Source organism: Cavia porcellus, unplaced genomic scaffold (assembly GCF_034190915.1).
Source record: "Cavia porcellus strain 051 isolate PalLab524CR breed Dunkin Hartley unplaced genomic scaffold, mCavPor4.1 scaffold_14, whole genome shotgun sequence".
In the NCBI taxonomy this organism is placed as follows: Eukaryota; Metazoa; Chordata; class Mammalia; order Rodentia; family Caviidae; genus Cavia; species Cavia porcellus.
In genome coordinates, this window is record NW_026947497.1 from 47,836,547 (window position 1) to 47,859,435 (window position 22,889).

A 22,889-nucleotide genomic window follows, 5' to 3' on the forward strand; every position below is an offset into this window, starting at 1 on the left:
TCATGCACGTAGACTGCACCTGGTACATACACTTATAAGAGAGGGACTCGTGGGGAGAGACGTGCGTGACAGACACAGATGATAGGACTCAGCCTGGTCAGCTGTGCTGTGGGAGACCCAGTGAGAAGGTGCCTCAGCTTAGGCACATGTGAAATTCCTGCCCATCTTCAGCACCTCCGTTTCCCTCTGCCGCTTGCCAGCTACTCTGGCTTCTTTCGTGGAGCATCACTCATTTTTATCCCCTTCTTAGATCATTGCTAATGTGCTGAAAACATACTCTTATGGATCTCATCTTAAACACAAAACAGGGCAAAACAAATATTTTCCTCATACTATTTCTCAAGCCACTTAATGCCCACTTCTTGTCTCCCCTTTTTTAATAAAAGTTTCCAAACAATGTCTGTAGTGCTACCTCTGGTATAATTTTGTGTTTAGCCTTATGAGCAAAGCTTCTCAATCCAGCCTTTTTTTGACCTGTTGAACAGCCTGGTGCTAAGTTCAGGGCCACCAGTGGGGGTTTTTTTGTCCTATAAATTTGATCATAGATTTGTGCTTTTTGAGTTCTGTCAGCTTTTCATAGCTTTCTCCTGATTTTTTCATCAGAATCCTTGATTGTCTGCCTCTGTAGTTTAACTGGCACAGCAAAATAGAGCTCAGAAGGGGTTTGTTTTTTTTTTTTTTTCACCTTTAGAGACAAGTGAAGTCTTCACACCTCCTCAGGCTTAGGCCATAGAAGGCCTTCCCCACCTGACCTTAGCCCAGGTGAGTGATGGAACAGCAGGTGACAGTGGCAGGAAGTTCAATTCCATCTGCACAAGGAGGGCAAAGAGTGGCTGGGGTGCAGGGCGGGAGGGAGGAGAGAGCGAGACTCACCTGAGCATTGTCTCCTCCTGTCCCCACCCCGCTGCTTCTTGTTTAAAAAGATGCCAACACAGAGTTTTTAAAGGTTTAGAGGGCTGCTGAGGTAAGAGGCCCTTCATTTCCCCAGAGCTAGTATTGAATAAGTCCTTTTTCCTTTCTACCAAGACAGATGGTCAGTAGTGAGCATGAGCCCATGGGTCTAAGTGGCTGCTAATGGTCTCAGTGCTCTAATTCCTGTGGCCCTTATTATTTGAACCCTGTTGTAGTTAAAAATGCAGATGCTCATCTAGGTTAGACTTCTGGGAAAAGCCCAAACAAAAAGCTAAGAGGTAAAGGCTGGGGAAAGACCAAAGACAACACTTCTTTCTCCTCCACCCTCCCTCCTTCCCTTCCTTCCTTCCTTCCTTCCTTCCTTCCTTCCTTCCTTCCTTCCTTCCTTCCTTCCTTTCTTTTCTCTGCTTGAGTTTTTAAGACTGAGAGTTTTCGAAGGTTCAGGATAAGTGCTCTTCAGATGTGTGGGTAGTAAACACTAGTTAGAGCCTGGTATTCTACCATCACCATCATTTAATCAACATTTATTAAGTAAATATCTTTTCCAACACATAAAGAAGTGGACCTTCTGGGTTTCTTGTTTGTGCATTTCCAGCATGTCTCAAACTGTGACAAAGCGCTTTTCTTGAGTATCCAACCATAACATTCCACTCCTCCTCGCTGGTGTGATGTCAGATTTATAGAGCATGCTGGTAAGACAGCCAGGAAATGGAGATCCTAAATCAAGGCAGTTGTATTTCATCTTAATACCTCTCCCATTTAACACCTGATTTCCATCGCTACTGTCTCAGCCATGATTCCAATTTGTATTAGCTCATGTCTAGGTAATAAATTTTTAATGTTTTCATTTTGGTAACACTTTAGCCTTATGGTCAACCTTCTTTTCTTCCCTTAGTAGTGTGTGTGTGTGTGTGTGCGTGTGCATGTGTGTGTGTGCCTGTGTGTCCTAACTTAATTTGTGTGCATGTCTGTGGTGCTGGGCACTGACTCCACAGCTCTGGATATGCTAGGCAACTGCTTTATCACTGAACTACATCCCCAAACCTTGTTTTAAATATAATTTATTTTTAATTGCCAAATCAACATTGCATCAGCTATGGAATACAATGTAATTAAATTGAGTCAATTATCATATCCATCAATTTGCATACTCACTATTTTTGAGGAGAGAACACTTAAAATCTCCTCTGAGCAACGCAAGTGTAGATTCTTAAATAAAGCCGCTGTGCTGGACAGTAGGTCCTTGGAACTTAGTTTTCCTGACTGCCTGAAACCCTGTACAATTTGGCCAGTGTTTTCCCATCCCTTCCATCCTTCTTGACCTTCCAGCTCCTGGTGTTTATGCTTTCTAATTGTATGAATCTGCTGTTCTGGATTCCACTTGTAAGCCAGACTGTGAAGTGTTTGTGAATCCAGCTTACTTCACTTAACATAATGTCCTCCAGATTCGCCCCTTATTACAAATGGCAGAACTTCCTCTGTCTTATAATTTTTTACTTCCAACAACTGCGAGTGGACCCAGAAACCCTCAATTTATTTTTAAAACCAGATGATCCATTATATCCACTCCTCACTCTGATCATGGTAATGTCTGGAAAACTATGTCCTTCATGAGAAAAGGCATGGCGGGGGGTGGATTCCAGTCCATGTTGCTCTCCACTTCCTCCTGCTTTGAACCTGGACTTCACTTGTGTAGATTCAGTACCCAGCTTTCCATCCCCTCAGAGATGAGCAGTGTTATGGGCAGACCATGAAGGATGGCAGAGAGGAAGGACAGAAAGAGCCCTAGACTCCGCTGGCTCACTTAAATAGGTGACCCAGAGCCAGCCAGTGTTTACTTCTGTGCAGTGGTGGAAAAAGTAAATTCTTATTTGCTTAAGCCCTGTTGCTTGGTCTTTTGCTTGCTTTTTGTGTGCAATATCTATAATGCATTTCTAACCTATCCAGAAAAGATTGATGAGACCATCCATGCAGACTACTCTGGACCGGAACAAAAAGCTGTTCTTTGGGTAAAGGAATCTAAATAAAGGAACCTTGAAAATGCGAGTCACCTGGTGAACATGGGGTGGGGGGTGAAGGTCAAAGCTTTAGAAACAAAATAGCAAGTTGGTCAGGGCTCATTCGTGTGATGTGCGTGAAGATTGGCTGAGAACAGTGAGAACAGCAAGCATGTGGACACAGGAAGCCCATGAGTCACAGGTCAATGAAAAACTCCTACAAATCCTGGGAGGCATTTCCAATAGATCCTCAGGTTCACTGTGTTGCTTTCCTCTGGGATATTTCTGTGACAACTTATGCATCACTCTGTATTTGCAAAATGTGTAGTTGTGGGATCATATTTTTAAAAATATGCTGAAGTGGACAATGTGAAACTGAGGAACCTCCCATTCTGCACAGTGAACCTCGATCACATAATAACATCACTGCAGCTGCTCAAGGCCACATGTGATCCTAGATTGGGACACTCAGTGACGTATGAAGATGGATATTGTGTTAGGTATTATTTTATTAATTTGAATGTATTGCATTTAGCAGTTGTGTAGAGGCTCAGAGGATGTAATTATTAGGAAACACACATTGAAATACTTGGGAATAAAGGAGTGCAATATACTCTCATCATTCAGCAAGAAAAAATAAGTGTGAGTGTTTGGTAGGGAAGGTGGGAGATATGGGGAAATGTTCACAGTAAGAAAAGACAGGCGAAGGGTCTGGAAGAGGTCATTGTGTTACTTCTGTAGTATTTTTGTGTGTTTTGAAAACTTCAAAATAAGGTTTATAAACAGTTTGGCCCCTGCCTGTGCCTGTGCCTCTGTCTCTGTCTCTGTGCCCCTCAACCCTGGGGGTCAAACCCAGGGTCTTGCACACCTTAGGCCAGCACTCTATCATGCTATGCTATGCACTTCTTTTGTCTTTTTATCTTTGTCTATCAAGAATCTGCTAAGACTCTCCTTAATTTTTGCAGCACATCTCCTGACTTTGCTGATTGCCTCTTAATGAACACACCCATCCATGGGCGCTCGCTTTGTGTTGCTAGCTGCCTGGCTTCCTTTTCTTGCTCAAGCTGCTACCACAAAGGAGGAGTAAAGACTGTGATGGGAGGTGATTGCTAACCTAGGTCTCTTTTTTTTTTTTTTTTTTTTTTTGTCTTTTTCCTTTTTATCGGTACCGGGGATCGAACTCATGACTGCCTGCTTGCAAGGCAGGCGCTTATGCCACTGAGCTAAATCCTCTCCCAGACAAGCAGTGAGAAGCGATTTGCAGTCTCCCTCTTTGGTCATATGCTGTCACTGCTGTTGTCACCTGGTTCGTCTGGGTGGCAGCCTGTTGCCCTGCCTGTCCTGACTGCTTCACCCGACCAGCAGAAGGTTTGGACACACCTCTGCGGTGGGGACAGAGAGCCCATTTCTCTAGAAGTGAGTAATTAAACACAGCAGACATAGAAGGTGTGACCATTAAAAAACACATGGCTTCTTTTCTTTAAAAATGTCCTCTTTCTTCTTGACCCTTACAATTCATTTTGCACCCTCTTATCTTTTTTTCTTCTCCCCTCATTTCCCACCTACAATCCTTTAACAAATGCTGGAGACTCTTGTTCATAAGAATCCTGAATTTGTTAATTCTTCACCTGGCTTTTCCCCAGCTTATGAGCCACTTTTATGCCCAAATTGTAATTTTCCCCTGCTTGGGCTCTGGCTTCCCCTTTTGTATTTTGTTAGCTGGTTGTTCACATGGTAGACAGGAAATCTTTCAAAACTAAATTAGACTGGACTCCTAGGCCCCTCCCCAACAAAAGAGACACCCTTGGCACCACCTAGAAAATTCTGACCACCATACCAGCACTTCAAAAACCTGTGACAGACAACTTAGGAAGCACAGTACACAGATTTAATGAATCAAAGAGCTGACTCTACAAAAGAAACAAAATAGATGAATTCATAGCCAATCTAAGCAAAAAAGAGAGAAAAGATTCAAATTCATGCAGCTAAAAATGGAAACTATGAAATTGCAATGGACACTGATGAAATAGAAAATATTATTAATGACTACTTCAAACCTGTACGCCAATAAGTTTGAGAATTCAGAAGAGAGAGATAGATTCCTGGATGCACATGAATCACTAAAACTGAACAAAGAAGCCCTGCCTAACCAATAACACACAATGAAATTGAAGCAATAATGGAGAAATCTACCTACCTGCAAATAACAACTCAGTTCTGAATGGAGTTACTGCTGAATATTTTGATCTTAATTTCATTTATTTCTGCTTTGATCTCTGTAATTTTCTTCTTTGTATCAGCTTTTGCTTTGGAGTGTTCTTTTTTTTTTCTAGGATCTTGAGGTGCATCATTAGGTTATTTATTTGGGTTTACACTATTTTTGATGTGGGTATACTATAAACTGTCCTATTAGGACTGCTTTCGTTGTGTCTCATAAATTCTACCATGTTGAACTGGTGGTATCATTTGATTCTAGTTAGTGTCTTATTTCTTCCCTGATTATTTCTGTAACCCATTGTCTAGTTAAGATTGTATTGTTTACTTTCCATGCCTTTGCATAATATCTGTGTTTTATTTTGTTGTTAACTTCTGGTTTCATTGTGCTGTGATCTGATAGTAAGTATGCATGTTATCATTTCAATTTTTTTTACATTTACTTCAGTTTACTTTTTTGGCTAGTGTGTGCTTTGTTTTGGAGAAAGTTCTTTAAACTTCTGAGAAGAGCATATATCCTGCTGTGGAATGAAATACTGTAGATATCTATTCAGTCCACTTGAAGATTTTGTTGAATTTTGCCATTTCTTTGTTGCTTTTCATCTAGTGGATCTATTTCTGATAGCGGGGTGTTGAGGTTCCCCCACTATAGTTGTGTTTCTGTTTATGTGACATATTTTTTATGTCTAGTAATACTTGTTTTAGGAAGTTGAGTATACTGTTGTTCAGTATATGTGTACTGATAATTTTTATTTCTTCCTGTTAGATCATTTTCTTAACCAAACTCACCGAAGAAATAAACAAACTGCGTTTGTCTCAGGGTCCAAGTGATTTTCTTTGTCTCTTTATATCAGTTTTGGCTTGAATTCCATTTTGTCTGAATAAAAGACAGCTATGCTTGTTTTTTTTGGGGGGGGTATCGCATGTGGTATTGTCTTCCATCTTTTGACTTTTAGTCTTTCGAGTTTTTTTTTTTTTAATGGGTGGGGGTTAAATGTATTTTTTACATAAAGACTACTGTCAGATTTTGTTTATTGGTCCACTGTTGAAGTCTGTTTTCCTTTAGGGATGGAAACACTACTCTAAGCTCTCCTGGCCTTTAAAGTTTATTTTGAGAAGTCTGCTATAATTCCAATAGGTTTACCTTCTAAGTCATTTGTTGTTTTGCTCGGTTTTTAAGACTTTCTTGTGTTGGACTTCTGAGATTCTGATGGTGACTGTTGTGGAGAGGTTCTTTTCTGATTGTGGCTGTTTGGGGTTCTATAGGCCTCACTTATTTGCATGTTAAATAATTATCTCTTAGTTTGAATTTTTTCTGGTATTATTTCAGTAAACAGGTTCTTCATGCCATTTGTATGGTGTTTTGATTTTTCATTGATTTCCATAAATCTTAGCTTAGTCTTCTTTGCACCATCTAAGATGTGTTGGATCTATTGTTCACGTTCTCTGTGGTTTTTAAGGCATCTCTTACTAACTGGTCACTGACAACAGCACTGACTTCCAGCTCTCACACTGTCCTCACCTTGGTCACTTTTGGTGCTCATAATTTCAATGGAAGTTCTCCTGAATTTGTACTTAGAACATTTTCATGAACTCTAATTCTTTCCTGTAATGGTCAGTTGTGTTTTACATCATTTTATGTAGTTCTGCTAGCTTTTTATTAGTGCCTTGTGTAGATTGGCTGATAATTTTGTTTATTTGACTCAATATCTGTTTGTTTATTTCTTATGTGAGTTTGCCAGATGCCTCATGTTTATTGCTTATCTCTCCTGATATCATTTCAAGTAATTCAGATGTGTGGATTTTGTTTTCCTCCCCTGAGGTCCCAATGGATCAGCTTAGGTGGAGTTGGGAAATTTTGGAGCTATTTTGTTGGCTTGTTCTCATCTTTCTACTGTTAAAAGTTTGTTTGCTTTTAAGTTGAGGCTCACAGTTACTTTTCTGTGTTCTTCTCTGGGCACAGCTATTCACCTTTGCCTTGGTCCCAAGGGTCCAACCATCTGCATTTATGTGGGATGGGAGGCTGCAGTGCATTCAGTCCTATACTTAGTTCTCTAGGAACAGGTTAGAGTATTTTTGATGATGACATCACAGTGCAGATGTTGGCATCCCAAGAAAACCAATAAATAGCAGCAACTATTTCATCTTGGTTATACTAATAAAGTCAGCATCACCTACTGCACTGAGTACAAACTGAGTATTGAAAAAATTTAGAGATCAATAATGAACCTTCCTTGAGCACAGAAAAGAGACCTATAATTTTAGTACGAACACTAAGACAAAGACATTTTGACGTATTATTAACCTACTCTAAATTTCTACTAAATGTAACTTTACCTCTACCAACAGAACAGCGTTCACCAGTGGTACTATAAGGTTAGCTACCTGTTTAGAGATTCTCAAACTTAGTAGTTAGATTGATAAAAGTAGAAGTTGTAGAAGATTGGAGAAAAAAAGAGCAGATTTTGAGAAATCAACCAACTGGATATTAGAAGGAGGAGAGAAAAGTGATCTGCGGGGCTCCTACTGCACAATATAAGGGAACCATGCTGTTAGAGAACAGTTGCAGGAAAGAACAAACAAGAAAGAAGGAAAATGATAAACAGAGGACAAATTAGAAGAAATGAAATAAAGATAAGAATGAAGAGAGTAAAGCTGAAGAGGGAAGGAGTAGAAACTAAAAGAAAAAGAACAAAAAAGAGAGAAAACTCCCAACCCTTCAAAAAAATTCACTGAAATAAAAACGCAAATAATGCAAATAGAATCATCAAATAAAGGTTGAGTAAAAAAAAATTCCTATGTTTTTGAATGAGTGGTTTCCATCCAAGATCTGCAAGGTCCTAGGTTCCAGGGAGTCACAATCCTTTTGTGCCCATAAGTTTTTAAGGTGCACTTTCTGCATGGACACTCCACTGTCCATTGCCTCCTGCAGTGTGGTACTGTCCTCCCCTAAGTGTGCCCTCACTTCCATTGATAGATGGGAAGCACCATCGGCTCTCTTGTCTCTGGTGCTACAAGCCAGAAGGAGAGTGTTCAGCTGGACATCTGGACTTATGGTTGAGGGTCTCTGGGTCTGACTGTCCCCTTCTTTTTCTGGTTGCTGCCTCTGTCCAGGGTCAGATCAGTTGATTAGTCCTTGTCTCTGTTGCCCCATGAAAGAAGAAAGCAGACTGTAGAGCCTGCTTGGAGTTGGTGTATGACAATGCCTGCGTGTGCATGTTGGGGTCCTGTGTGGCCCTCTTCATCGCTGGCTGGAGGCCTCACCGGGTACTGGCCCACTTACTCATACCAGGGCGGGTTGTCCTGTGTTCAGGTTGGGCCTCCTGGCTTATTTGGGGGCCACAGCCAGTATTTCTCTATTTTGGTGTTTTCTGCTATACTATTGTGATCACTCTTGTTTAGAAGGAAAATAAATCATGTTGTAAAATGCAGGGAACATAATTAAAAGCCACACAAAACATAGATGCAAGTGAAGTAAGAGGAGTCATTTTGGACAACATAATGCAAGATTAAGGACAATGTTAACCAAAAGGGTGCAGAACTTTGAATCAGGTTCACTTTGGATCCAAATAGACTGACTACTTTTGTCTGACTTTAAGTATTATTAAATAAAAATATTCTTTTCATGATGAGGATAAACCTACCTGCAAGTTTTTAAGGTTCTGATTCTTTTCTTGAAAGCAGGGGTAAACAAGAATATCCACTTGTGCCTGGTAACATGAAGCTATTGCTCTTTGATTTTGTGATATAGAAAAAGGCTTTTTCCATAATCTCTTCTTCTCTCCTACTATTTAAAGTAGGTGTTGGAACTGTACTTTATTATCTGGGAAATACAGAGCACAAAAGATGCTTTCTAGGTTTAAATTTGAGTTCCAAAGTTTCTTGGAGGGGAGAACACACACGCACACACTCACACACACATTTATATACACAAGTATAAAAATATAAATTTATATACAATAAAATAAACACATATAAATTCTACCACCTTGGCTTTGAACACCAAGGTCAATTATACTGAGCCTTTCAGAAGACCGAGCCTTCCACAGCCCATAGCAAAGACGAGACATGTGTGACTCCGGAAACTTGGTGAGAGCTGAATGTGGTGATAAACCCATTTCCCCTTGGAATCTAACACTTCTTAGGCAAAAGAAGGTGGTGGAAAGTCTCCAAGCATTTGGAAGTTGCCCAGGCAGAAGTGATTCTTATCTCAAATAATATTCAGCCCAAGGAAAATGTGAGCCTCTAACAGCCAGAGGTCTGCTTGATGTGAGGAGGTTGGTGTCCACCATGGAGCAGTGAGTTAAAGGTAGGGCCTTTGTCACCCCAAATCTCCCTGGATTCCTTTGAGGGATTCCCATGCCTTCCAGGAAGGCTGGCGATGGGCAGACGATGTGAAGGACTACTGTTGTTGGGTGACAATAGCAGGAGGACAGGGGAAGGTGAATGCTTCAGTAGTGTTGATGCCAAATCTGCTGGAAAGACTGAACCTTGAGGAAAGTTGGCAAAATAACCACAGACTTTCAACTTTCTGACCGTTCTCCAGCTTCCAAGTTCTAGGAGCTGCTGCTAAATGCAAACAATGTTGGACCGAAAGGAAAAGTGTAGGATGGATACAACTGCTTAGGTGATAAATGTTGCATGTTCAAGCAAAAGGTATAATTTTCTTGTTTTTTAGAGCCAAGGTCTTGCCATGTAGGTTGGATTAGCCTTGAACTCACTTTGTATCCCAGGCTGGCCTCAAACTTTCAGTAATCCTCCTGCCCCAGACTCTCGAGGGCTAGGATTATAGATGTGTGCCACGATTCCCAGAAAGGACATGATTTTTAAATCAAGCTACTCTAAATTTGCAAATTTAAGCACCCTGTAATTTTATGTAATAGTCTTAAGGTATGAGTTTGGTCCTAGAAACATAAAATTTCATTTTGCACATCTGAAATTTGTAGCTCCCAAAATATAAACATTTTTATATGATGTACTATACCTGGTTTTGATATACTTAATATTTAACTAAAGCATTGCATGTTTGGATGTGTGTGTGTGTGTGTGTGTGTGTGTGTATGTGTGTGTATGTACAGTTGTTCACAACATTTCCTTCTGTCCCCAAACATCAAGGTATAATTCTGGCATTGCTTTCTTAACCTTCTTCCCTCAGCCTCTCCACAGTTCTGTTTTCTGAGTGAAGAAAGGGACAAAACTGAGAGTTTAATTCTACTGAAGAAATCAGAGTGGAGCCCAGTGTGGTGACACATGCTTGCAGTCCCTCGTGAGATACAAGGCAGGATTGCAAGTTCGATCCCAATCTGGATGAGATCTTACTGCAAAATAAAACTATAAATGGCTAAAAATACAGCTTCAGCTAATGGGCAACACGGCTTGTACACTCAGTCCTAGGTGAAAAACAGAGTGGAAAAGAAATGTAGTGAGTGAGGAGAATGTGTGTGACCTAGAGGTATGCGGTGAGGAGCAGGACAGGGGTGGAGGGCAGAGAGGCCAAGGGACGGAGTCTGAGTCAGGGTGTGTGTTTCAGATCAATGGAAGAGGCTCTTTTTATGTGACATGAGTAAGCAGCTCCAGGGGACTGAGGAGAAGAGAAATAAACTTTGTGTGGCTCACATAAAATGTGTTCTTCTTTAACCTTTCCAGATCTGTGAGTGAATCCACTCAGAGACGGGATGACACGGGAAGACTTTATAAGGCTTACACTCACTCATCACTAGCACATACCCTTGGTTTGTCGCCAACCACTGCTCTAGATCCTGGGTGGCTGGGTGATCTCACCGCACGCCTCCCTCTCTCCCCGAGGACACATTTTATTCAGCACCATGCAGCACCATTCTTATTTCTCCTTCCCTTATAACACACAAACCTCAGTGCCACGCTTCACTAATATTATATCCATTCACTCATCCACTCTTATCTGTTCAGCCTTTTACCATAACTGTATCACAGGCAACATATTAAAGAATATAATCATCACGCAACATTTGGCCTTGGTCTTTTTGCTCCACTTCTGATTCAGTAATTCTAATCTGTGTCTGTTGAGTTTGTCTGCCTTTGATTGTGAACTCCTAGAGGGAAATAAGTGAAATTGTTTCATTCCTCTGTGCAGTCTTTCCTGGTCAATGACTACCATGGATTGTGAGAGTAATATTGAACCTGCTACTCATGCCCACACAATGACTTGAAAAGAATGTCCAAGAGCCAGTGACACAGCAGAAAGCTTGGCAGAGGCTTTTCTCTCCCATGAAAATGAATTTGATGGACAAATGATTGGTCCCATTCTTTCAGGTCAACACTCGGGGCGAATGTTCAGCTGTCCAGAACAGTCATTGAAATTCAATAAATACAAACAATCTTTTTGTCCCCAAGGAGCTAAATTGTTGTTCTGTGAACTCAAAAGATGTGGGTAAGGCTTGCAATTAGAAAGGCAGATATAAAAGTCTAAATTTAACTTAGCCAGACTAGCCATTTCTCTTGTTCTGAACCCAAAGGGAGAGGTGAAATAGAGGGTCACAGGAGCTAGCAGAAGGGTGGGTGATGACGTCTTTTTATCTAAGTTTGAAATGTGTGAGAAAGGAGAAACATTTATAAACCAAGAGGTGGTTCACAGTTTCCAACAAATCAGCCACAACTGGGAAAATAAAAATGACAAATCTTCTGGACCACTGAGAATGAGTCAAACACTTCTCCTTTGGTCTGGAAAAGTATCTATTAAAAAATCAGCAGGCTAGGGCTGGGGATTTAGCTCAGCGGCATAAGCACCTGCCTTGCAAGCAGGCGGTCCTGAGTTCAATCCCTGGTTCCAATTTAAAAAAAAGAAAAAGAAAAAAAAAATCAGCAGGCTAAATGACTCTACAGGCACAAAAGAAGAGAATTAAGGGGACATAAGAGAAGGAGGAAAAGGCTGAAAGTTTTATGAGCACATGGATGGCATTGGGGTGTGTGCTGGCTCAGAGCCAGGGCACAGAGAACCTGTGAACTTCATTATTTTCACTCATGTGGATTTGCAGAATGAGGTGCAGATAGTCATCTAAACACACAAACAGCAGAAAGGCCAACTTACCTGATTTATACACTATGCTAGAAATTTGTCTGTTCATGAGCCTTTGCATTTTTTATGACATTATTTTTTCAGGGAGTTCATGGTTTTTGTCCTAAGATACATCCCCAGCCTCTTTTTATTTTTCATTTTGAGATGGTGTCTCACTGATTTGCCCAGGGTCTCACTAAGTCGCCCAAGCTAGGAACAAACTTGCAATCCTTTCACTTCAGTCTCCTGGACTACATGGTTGCAAGTATGCACCACCTTACCCAGATTATTCTATAATTTAACTTCAGGCCTGTAAGGGGAGAGTTACCTGCCTAAATGACCCCAAGTATACAGACCTAGAGGGTCACAGTTTCTTTGTACCCTGAGTATCAGGTAATGTGACCAGTGTATGCAATCCTGAAAAAAAAAAGTCAAAAATGCCTAGAAATCTGGGCAGCTACAAAATGAGGGAGAGGTGGAATCCACTAATAGTATGTTTAGTTGACAACTGTTTTCTATGGATATTTTAATTTGTGAGGAGGGAGTTTTAGGGAGACATCTCAGTTACTTTTCTTTTGCAGTTGAGACAAAATACTTGACTCCTAAAATTAAGAGAAGAAAGGTTTATTTAGCTTACAGTTTGTGGAAGTTTCAGTCCATAATCAGCTGGTTCCAAGGCAGGGTGGCATATGGCAGAGGGGCAACAGTTCATGGGGGTGGAAGACAACAAAATCAGCAAGAGTGAAAAATGAGGGGAGAGCAAGCCTATTTCCATCCCTTTTAATTTCTTCAAGCTGCTGGGTTTAGGGCTGTGCTAATCCAAGCATTGGACTGATCGAGCAATAACTCATGTTTAATTCCATCACTAGACAATGAACTAACCACAAATTTTAGGTTCAGCCATCTCCAAAAAACCTGCCTCTCATGACCACATGAGACTATGTAGGAACATACAGACATAAACCATAGCATTCTGCCCCTGCCTCTTCCAAAGACTTGTGTGCACTTCTTTATACAAAAGCCATTTGGTCCATCTCTAGGAGTTGCCAAAGTTCTAACACTTTCAGCCTTGCTGAAAAATTCAAGTCCAAAGTCTCCTCCAAGAAGTAAGGCAAATTTTAACCGTGAACCCCTGTACAAATGAAAATTAAACACTTCCAGCATTCAATAGCACAAGGTGCATATCTGCATTCCAAATGTTACAAAAAGGGGAATACAAAAGATTGAAACCAAGTAAGTCCAAAATCCAGCAGGACAAATATTAAGTCCTGTAGTTCCATGTGCAGCTTTTTACACAATCCATAACAAATTGTGAGCTCCAAAGGGCTTGGTTGATTCCACCCCTGCAGCACTTCCCATGGTTGTAACTCTCATCACTTTTTTCTTGGGTCCACTCTGTTCCCTCCCTGCATATTTCCTTAGATGCTCCACCTTCCTGGCTTTTCCAACCTTCTGAGCTCTACTAAACCTTTGGCTTCACCCTCATAGCTGGACACACTGCCCTCTCAGGGGCACATACTGCCCAGCCTCCTAGGCCTTCTGAAATCAAATTGTAAGCCTTCTTAAGCCCACAATTTTGCATTCTGCATTCACATAAAACCAGCATCATGTGGATGATGTCAAGGTCTAGTGCCAGCTGGAGCAGTAGCCAGACTTTTCTCTGTCTTTGCTGTAAAGTTTGAGTGCCTCCATTGCTGAACACCTTGAATCCAATTATGAGGAACAAATTCTCTTGGCTGACACTATTCTGGACTATGGTGCTCTGTGGCTTTCTTCTCAAAGCAAAGTCTTTCACTTTTGAAGTTTTGAGATTGCAAAGGGTGGAGTCCTGTTGCTGCTTGTGATGCTCTCAGGCCATTCTTCTTAGTCTCTGGTTCCTTCTTAGCAACCAAGATCTGCTTTGCTCAAATTTTGCAATGTACAGCTCTACTGAAGCTTCCTTTCTGGCTAAACTCACCACATTTTAAATCATTCTTCTGGACTCTTTGGTATTGATTCTTAACATAAATCTAGCTGAAAGCTCCAGCAATAGCCATGCCACCACCTCAACATTAGAATATCCTGAAATTCTTCTGCCAGATTAATTAGCCCACTGCTCTTATTCTCAGTCTCAAAGTCTTTGGACATGAGTAAAATGCAGACCAACTTTCTGCCAACCCATAACACATATCATTTGTAGTCCAAAACCCAGCACAGTCCTTCTTCCTAGCAGAAATTTCCTAAGCCTAGGCTTTACCTGAAATTCTGTCAGCCCTCTAGTCTTCTGAGTTCTGACCAGAATCTCCCATATAGAATAGCCTAGCCTAAGGCATTTCAGCTCCTCTCTTACCTGACATCTCTGAATCTTTCTAAACTTCCCACAAGCCATTTACAAAGGCTTTTGAAACACACGGTCAGGTATAGTCACAGTGAGAGCCCCACTCCCAGTACCAAATTCTGTCTTAGTTACTTTTCTCTTGTTGCTGAGAGAAGGCAGCCAACACCCAAAGGTAAGGGAGGAAGAGTTTATTCAGCTCCAGTTTGTGGAGGTTTCAGTCCATAATCTACTGGTTCCAAGGTAGGGTGGCATGTGGCAGGGAGCAACATGGCAGAAGGACAACCATTCATGGTGATGGATGACAGCAAAAGCAACAGAGCAAAATCAGGGGAAGCAAGTCTCTTTCTGCCCTTTTTATCTTATAGCTGAGATTAGGGTGGTGCTAATCCAGTCACTGGACTGATCCAGCAATCAGTCGTCCTTAATCTCAGAACTAAACCAATGACAGTCTGTAGATTCGGCAGCCTCTGAAAAACCTGCCCCTCGTGACTACATGAGACCCTGGGAAGACACCCAGACATCAGCCATAGCTGAAGATGAGCAGATGAGAAATAAGAATTTAGATTCCAAGATTTGGGATCAAGAGAAGAGAGTCTCTCTCTGGGTATTTTGTTAGGAATCAGGATGAGACTAATAAAAGAAAGATTGATTAGGAGAGAAAAGGTTTTAATTAAGACATAAAAAGTGCTAGGGAAGAAAGGGGAAGTGGCTTCTTAAAGGGCAACCAGTATAAGGACCCGCATGGAAGCCAGGAAATGAAATGCTGCAGAGATTTGCATGGAGCAGCCTTTGTGGGGGAGAAGAAAAGGAGGAACAGATCACACAGCAGGATTAAAATTGAAGGTATCACTGGCCAGCTGAGGAAGCAAATGTCTGCAGTCCCAGCACTCTGGGAGGCTGAGTCAAGAGGAATGCAAATTTGAGCACACACTGAGCAAATTAACAAGATCCTGTTTCAAAAGTAAAAAATAAAATAAAAATTACAGTTAGAAATGCAACAGTGCAAAGGCCCTGGGTACAACCTCCAGTAGCCCCCAACACACATACTGCTCCCCTCACAATTGAAAGAAGTAAGAAAGTAATCAGGGAAAATTATTTAACTTCTACCTACTCATTCTATCTCAATGCCTGGAACCAAAATGCAAAGACAGTGTCACCCCATGTGTCAAAAAAGAAATTATACTGTCATGGTCACTGATAGTTCATCAGGGTAGGATTAAATGCCACCACCTCATGAATCATCACACTGCCTGGGGCTGACTTGTCACACAGCAAGGGCTCTCTGAAGCCAGCAAACTGGCTGGCTGGCTGTGAGTCTGCGTGCTGGGCCGCACAGAGAAGGAATATGCAGTAGTAGGTCTAATGCCTCCCTGCTCCTGCTCCCTGGCAGGGGTCAGCACAGGTATATCTTTTCCCTGGGGAGAAAGGAGTAGGAGAGAGATGACTTAAGAGATTCTGATTGTCTACCAGTGACTCCAGAGAAGGTGGCTGATTTTGCTGGCCACAGCTTCTGCATTCAGAGGTACAAGGTTTCACTTTCAACCTGCATCTCTCACAGACCATGTATCTTGGAGGGTAGCCCCAGGGCTAGACTTGTGATGCAATTTAGAGGTGACTGGATTGTTTGGGGCATAGATAGGGACAAGGACTAGACAGGGAATACTCTCAACGAGAACCTCTACTGGATCCAGGTCTCCTGCTGTTTTAAAAGCTTCTTCCCCCAAAGGACCTGTGCAAAACCTCCATGGGAGGTGGAACCAGAGCCTTTCTCTCCTGGACTGTGAGCCTGATTTGGAAGTCCATCTACTAGGCACTAATGTGCAAAGCCATTGTGTTAGGGTAATGCATCAGTCAAGTCTCTATCTTTGAAGCTAGGGTTTCATTGGATAATATAATTATAATGTCAGTGTAGGCTTTTATCTAATTTAAAAGTGTTTTTTTAATTTTAAAATGAGCAAAGAAAAAAGAATAAAAACAATGATATGTAATTTCAGAATGAAGCGATGGAAAATTAATAATCTGTTCATCAAGAAGAACAGTTTGTGATTTCATTGTTTGATTATTTGATCATTTCTTTCACGCCTGTAACTTGTAATCTGAACAGCTACTTTGAAGATCACATTATGCAATACAAGATGTTTTAACTTTCTGATATTTCCTACTGTTTTGTGTTACACATGCAATTTGGAGATCCGCATTTAAAAATCAGAAGAGGAATAGAAGGAGATAAAAGGGAGGTTGGCTACGCAGCCTTTGGTCTTTCTTTCTGTGTAAAACATGAGGGCGCTGCTCTCTATACCTTCTGTATTTCCTTCCAATTCAAAGAAGTCTGACTTATGCAGCTGAAATTTAAAAAGTACTTAAGAGACATGAGTGGAAATTGCCTAGCTAGATAGCATTTCACTGGAGGTTCAGACGTCAGGAAGAAAAAAAAAAGGCAACTTTGTGTATTTCTTCCTAAATGAATTAAAGAAGAGGAGGAGGAGGAGGCAGAAGCATCAGCACCTGTTTTATAACAAAAGAGTTTGTTCTATCTGGGTGGTCTCTCTGGTCAAAAGCACACTCAACCTCATCACAAAAACCAAAACCAAAAAATACTGGAAATCTCTACTGTCTCGGGAAACTGTGGTACAGTCCCTGCTATTTAAGAACCCTCAGTTTACCTGCTGTTCTGTTTTGGGCTTCATCATGTGGGTGGATCACTGTCAGGTTCAACAGAACACTTAGATTAGAGGTAGATTTGGACTTGACTGGGGAGAGGATCATGGAGAGAACCTGTACCCTGTGCTACCAGAGAACTGATGTCCCAGGAGTCCCAAGCACAGCTGTCAATCATGAGGCCTGCATGTGGACCAAGACAGTTGGTGACAGGGCCACAAGAGTCCCTACCCGGTGATGAGTGCTCAGACATTTATTTGAGAGCATTTATTTTCATTTCAAAAGGACATATTTATTATCATAAAAGATTAAAGCAATAAGGGAACCCCCAGGGAAGGCAGGAAATATTGAAATAACCATCAAATTAATTGAACAGAATACCAAATCCAGAATCACCACAACATAGTTGCTTAATTGAAAATACTGATTCCTAACCCAAATATGGGAGACCTCACTTTATTCTCTCCTACTTTCCTATGTGACATTTATTATTTTGGTAATGGAAAGCAACAATGAAATCTGAATCACGCACAATTTCTCATTATTTCCCTTGCCATCCCGTAAGCTCGGTTCCCTATGTGATGGGCCATGTTCCAGGAACCTTTAACCTCAGTCCTCGGCTTCAGCTGTTGCCCGGTCAGAGCAAGAACGCTCTTCTTCCTCCAAAATAAGCATGGGCAAATTGTGGGTGATTCAGATTTCATTCCTAAGAGGATGGGGAGGTGAGCTGCACAGAGGCGAGGCCAATAATTATTGATACTTGCTGTGTGGATAGTGCAGGGTTATGTGCTGCAAACAGAGGTGCTTCCCAGGTGATGCTTACCCATCCAACCTGTGGACAAATGTACCCTAATGCATCAGTTGCTGCATCCTGATGATACACACAGAGCCCACAGTACCAGCTCATGTGAAGAGAGCTATAAACCTAAGCAGGGCTGTCAGCTCTCTTGGGATGAGGAAGCCTCCTGCCAGGTGGCAGCCTGACTTTATGGGCTTTGAGACCTTGGGCTCCGCATGTTTTTCCTTAGTGCATACTGGTCACACAGATTAATGGATTTTGTCCTGACAGAATGGTACACACACATAGCATGCTTGAATCACTTTGGATGGTTAGCATTATTTTTATTGCTTAATTCCACAAATGGAGAAATACATAATTTGCCTGAAGTCCAGTAGTTTGCTCTAGGTATCTTTACTTCTAAATTTATGATATAATTTTGGACTGTTTTTGACTGAATCATGTTTTTCTAGCATTGTCTTTTCAAGGAGACAGACTTGGATTCAAATATTCTTTTGCAACACTTTTTGGAAGGTAGTGACAAGAACGCTATCTAATATGTCTCACTTTCTGCCTCTGATTTTATAACGTAAGGGCATCTCATAGTTTTCAAAGTACTTAGTATGGTTCCTGGGCCACAGAAAGTTCCTAATAAATGGAAAATGTTAAAACAAATGCATATTTAAACACACAACTTGAAATAGATACTCAACTCCAGGAGCTCCAGGTACTTCAATTTAAGAAGTTTGTCCTGGTGTTTGAAATTATGTTTGTGGATTTATTTGGTTGTTACACATAATAATCTATTTCCCTGTATGCAGATGGTGATAAATTTGTACAGATCTCTTAAGTTTTTTTCTACTCGAAAGCATGATTCTAAACTCATAGTAAGAAAAAAATAGCATTGTTACCAGCCTTCAAAAATGTGAATGGAATACTAGACACTTCTGTAATCTGCATAGTGGTGCATTTGCTCTCCTGACATTTTGAAGTAAGCAAATGTGGCAGAATTATCCATTCTCAAGTACTCATCAAGCCATTGCCCTCTTTTGGATCATTGCTTCCCTCCTCCCCCTTTAGAGAGACCTGGAAATTATGCAAACACTGGAGTGCACGGCAAAGACCGGTGATTTGGGAAGCAGCCCTGGAATCTACTAGGACTTCATCTGCTGGACCAGACCTTGGCTAAGTACCGAAGATGATCAAATTCGTGCTTGGAATCTTTCTATTTCCTACTTTGTTATCTGCTCCCTGTCTACTTGAAGTATTAGGTAAATCAATTATTTGTTGAATGACATTATTTAAGTAATGAGCAAAACATTTGCTGATAAGAATTTATGACATAACTCATTTTAACTTTTAATTTTGAAGTAATAATAAGATGACAAGAGTCAATAATAAGATGACAAAAGTACTGTAATGGGTCCCCAGGTATCGTTCAGCCAGCTTTCCCAGTGACGAAATCTTACATAGCAACTGTACATTATCGAAACTAAGGAATTAACAATGGTACAATTTAGTGAAGTGCTCAGGAGAGACTTTTTAAAGAATGAAAACTGTTGAGGGCTCAAAGGAAGTAGGCTCTCTCTCAGCGTCCTGTCTCTGTGTGGACACCTTGGTCTTTGCCTTTGTCTCAGTGAACTGTAATCCTGGATCAACTTGCTATCTTCCCCACTCCGCCCCTTCAGAGTAAGCACTGTGGTGTTAGACACCCTGTATTCCTGTTCTCAAGCTCATGTACTCGGAGGGTGCTTTTGGTTAACAGAATGACTAATAGCTTTGTTAATTTCAAGGCTCAACTGTTTGTACTGTCTGTACTGAGAATGGACCAAGAGCATTAAAATCCTGATGCAAATAAACATTAAAATCCTGAACCTTGTGACAAGCTGCTGAGTGTCCCCGGGTCTTGCATTTCTGATGTGCTTCTTTGTATTTGTGTAATAATTGAGACCATCAAGGAGGCAATTTTTGTGACAAGATGCAAATAGAGGAGGTTTTGGGTGTTTGGGAGGGTAAAGGATTTGATGGGAATTTTACAAACCAAGGCTCTGAGAGGGTAAGTCATTGAAAATCATTGAAATGAGTACCTGGTGGCACAGTGAAGCACCTTATCACAGGCATCATCCACAGTATCCCACTGTTTGTGCCACAAAACAGGAGAATAATAAAAAGCAGCAAAGCAAAGTGAATAGGCAGTAACCATGGGACAGCTGGAGAGGCACAAGAACTTGTCCTTTTGTGTGGCAGTGGGGGTGCCATCCTTCGTGCACAAGAAATCCTTGCTTTGGCAAAACCTAGGTGATAGACTGCACCAAAGGTAAGCCAAAGTCATGGGGTGCTAGTTGTTATTTAGGGGTCCTTGCCATGTGCTCCCCCAACCTGATGTCTAGTTAACACCCTTTAGCCTGCAATCTAACCCTGGGGCAAATGCTTAGGCTTTCATGCCCTGTGCAGGGTCAGAGAGGATGAGGGCTCAGAGCTCTCAAGTGCTTACAGTGCCTCACCAAATTTTCTTTTAATAACAAAAGCTTTAGAGTCTTGGCATCATCATCACCATTTTCTCTTTCTTCTCATGAGAATAATTTTCTCATGAGAAGCAGAGAGGATATGTTAACATAGAATTTTTTATTAACCCAAAATGACTTCAGTTACACACTGGCCAACATTTCTCCTTAACCTTCCCAGAACACCTTTGATAAACACTGAATTTTTCAGAATAGGAAGCCTACTTTAAAAATATCCTTTTGGCTTATTGAATCTATTCAAAATTTCATTGAAATGAAATTGGGGATAGTAAAATTTGCTCTCAATTGACAAGGCTTCTGGTTGTAAATGTCAGGAGCTCTGATAGCTTAAACACTGGGTTATAATTAGAAAAATTCAGTTTTTGGTGGTGATTTGTAGTTTGACTTTTTTTACCTCCCTTTTAAGAAAATGGAAATATCAGTGATCAAGATTAGAGGGGGAGAAAGCTAAGACTAGAATATTTCTTGGAAAATTGAAGAAGTTTCACTGACTTTGATACAGTCTGTCACCTTTAACTGGAAGATGAGGTGTGTGAAGTGAAGGAAAAAAAGAGAAATGGAACCACTGTCACTCCGGTTCAGTATAAGTTATCAGCTTTAAGAGAGAAAGTTGCCATGAGCTATTCCTCAATAGTATATGTTAGTGTAAACAAAACTTTTGCAAACTTTTAGGTGCCAGAGGAATATAATCTTGCTTATGAGATCTAAATTTGATGAAGCTCACATTCCCAAAAACTTAAGGTATTAAAAGTCCTCAGAAAGGGTCTTTGCTTGATTTTGTCTTCCTCATTCATTATTACCCAAGAAACACAAACATTTTCTTTTTATCTGCATCACACAATTCAAATGAGGCTCAATGCAAAATCCTGCTTTCCTCTGAATTAAAAGAAGATTTCTGAATAAGTCATGACACACACAGAGAAAGCAGGGTTTGTCATTATAGGTAAAAATGAAAGGTCTGTGTTGATTTCCTTGTGTGCCCTTCTTTCCTTTTCCTCTCAAAGCACAGGGAGAACCCTTGCCAAGCAGAGTTTCCTGAGTGCATCTGTGTGTGATTTACACCTGAGGTACCAAACCCCAGAGGACAGAAAATCTGCAAAACTCCACAGAAATAGAACAAAGTCAAGACTTTCCCACCCATTTAAGAGAACATAATCTCTGGACACAGCATCTGTAAGGAGTTACTCTTTCCGTATTATAGCATTACTTGTACTCTCTGGATAAATCTGTTCTTATAAAGCATAGATTTACATGGCATAATCATCTTGATTAAATATTATGACAAGCTATCCAGATATTTCATGCAAATACACACGGAAAACATCTCAGAAGAATAATTCTGAAGAGAGATGACAATTTCGTCAGAAAATACATTTTAGCCTAAAAGCATAAATGTAAGTAATGAACATTTATGCTGATAGCATGCACTGTGCCAACATAATACTTGTGATGGTTTCACACAATACCAAGGAATACAAAATTAGGTGCCAAGAATACTTACAATACTCTCCAATCATTAAGATGTAGAAGAAGACAGAACCAGATGTCATTTCCTTCTTCTGATCAACTGATTAGCGAAAGTGAGTAAAATTTGGTCTTGGTTTCTGAGTCAGATACAGCTCACAGTGGTTGCCTGCTATTTCTGTCTGCAGTCTTAACAGCTATAAAGCAGTCTCTCTCTCTCTCTCTCTCTCTCTCTCTCTCTCTCTCTCTCTCTCTCTCTGTCTCTCTGTCTCTCTCTCTCTCTCTCAGGATCTCTCCTCCTCCCCAGCCCACCTTCTCCAAGAGTCTTAGTCTCAGTCTCCTTCTTCACACACACGCATTAATACACATGCACAAGCACACACACACACACACACACACACACACACACACACACATGCGTGAACACAGCAAAGCTGAGCAGTGAGGAAAAGTTTCAGACAGAACTCACAGGCTCTCCTTTCACTCTGAGCATCTAGTTTCTGTGTGCTCTCACAGTTTCCAGATAAGGGGAAACGTCAACTCTCGGAAGTGTCTGAAGTGATCAAAGTCACTTGACTAGAAAACAATTGTCTTGGATATAGTTCTCACTTACAAACAAAAGGAAAACAACAGCTAATGTCCTCCCATGGCATGGTTCTAGGAAAAGAACAGAACCCCACAGGGTAGTCCTTGGTGAAATTAACTGTAAGGGAGGAATTAAAGTGTAACTATAGCATTCTTTTATAGTCTGCGCATATTTCAATAATAGGGTATAACTCAAAGAAATATATGAAGAAACCCAATCTAAGATTCTTTTGAATTCCTGAATTTTGCTACGGTAGTGACCCTGACATGTTATGGAGCAGAGTCTTTCTGGGTTCCGATTGCAGGGACCTTGCCCCTTTAGAGCTGAGTAGGTGCTGGGCTGAAGGATAGTTAGTTCCCTGGAGGAGCTTACTGATCCAGAAAGACAGTTGTGATGGTCAGCAGG

At 40.9% G+C, this 22,889-nt stretch overlaps 1 protein-coding gene across 2 annotated transcripts in view; it reads right to left on the reverse strand.

Moving 5' to 3' along the window:
* Window positions 1-22,383, reverse strand: part of Rxfp1 (relaxin family peptide receptor 1) — a 98,091-nt gene extending 75,708 nt beyond the window's left edge. Inside the window, exon 1 of one of the 2 annotated variants that reach the window (XM_013160409.2) lies at window positions 21,936-22,383. In XM_013160409.2, coding sequence (XP_013015863.2) covers window positions 21,936-21,984 — 49 coding nt within the window. In that variant the 5' untranslated portion in view covers window positions 21,985-22,383. 2 annotated transcript variants of the gene reach the window in all.
* Between the last annotated feature and the right edge of the window lie 506 nt (window positions 22,384-22,889).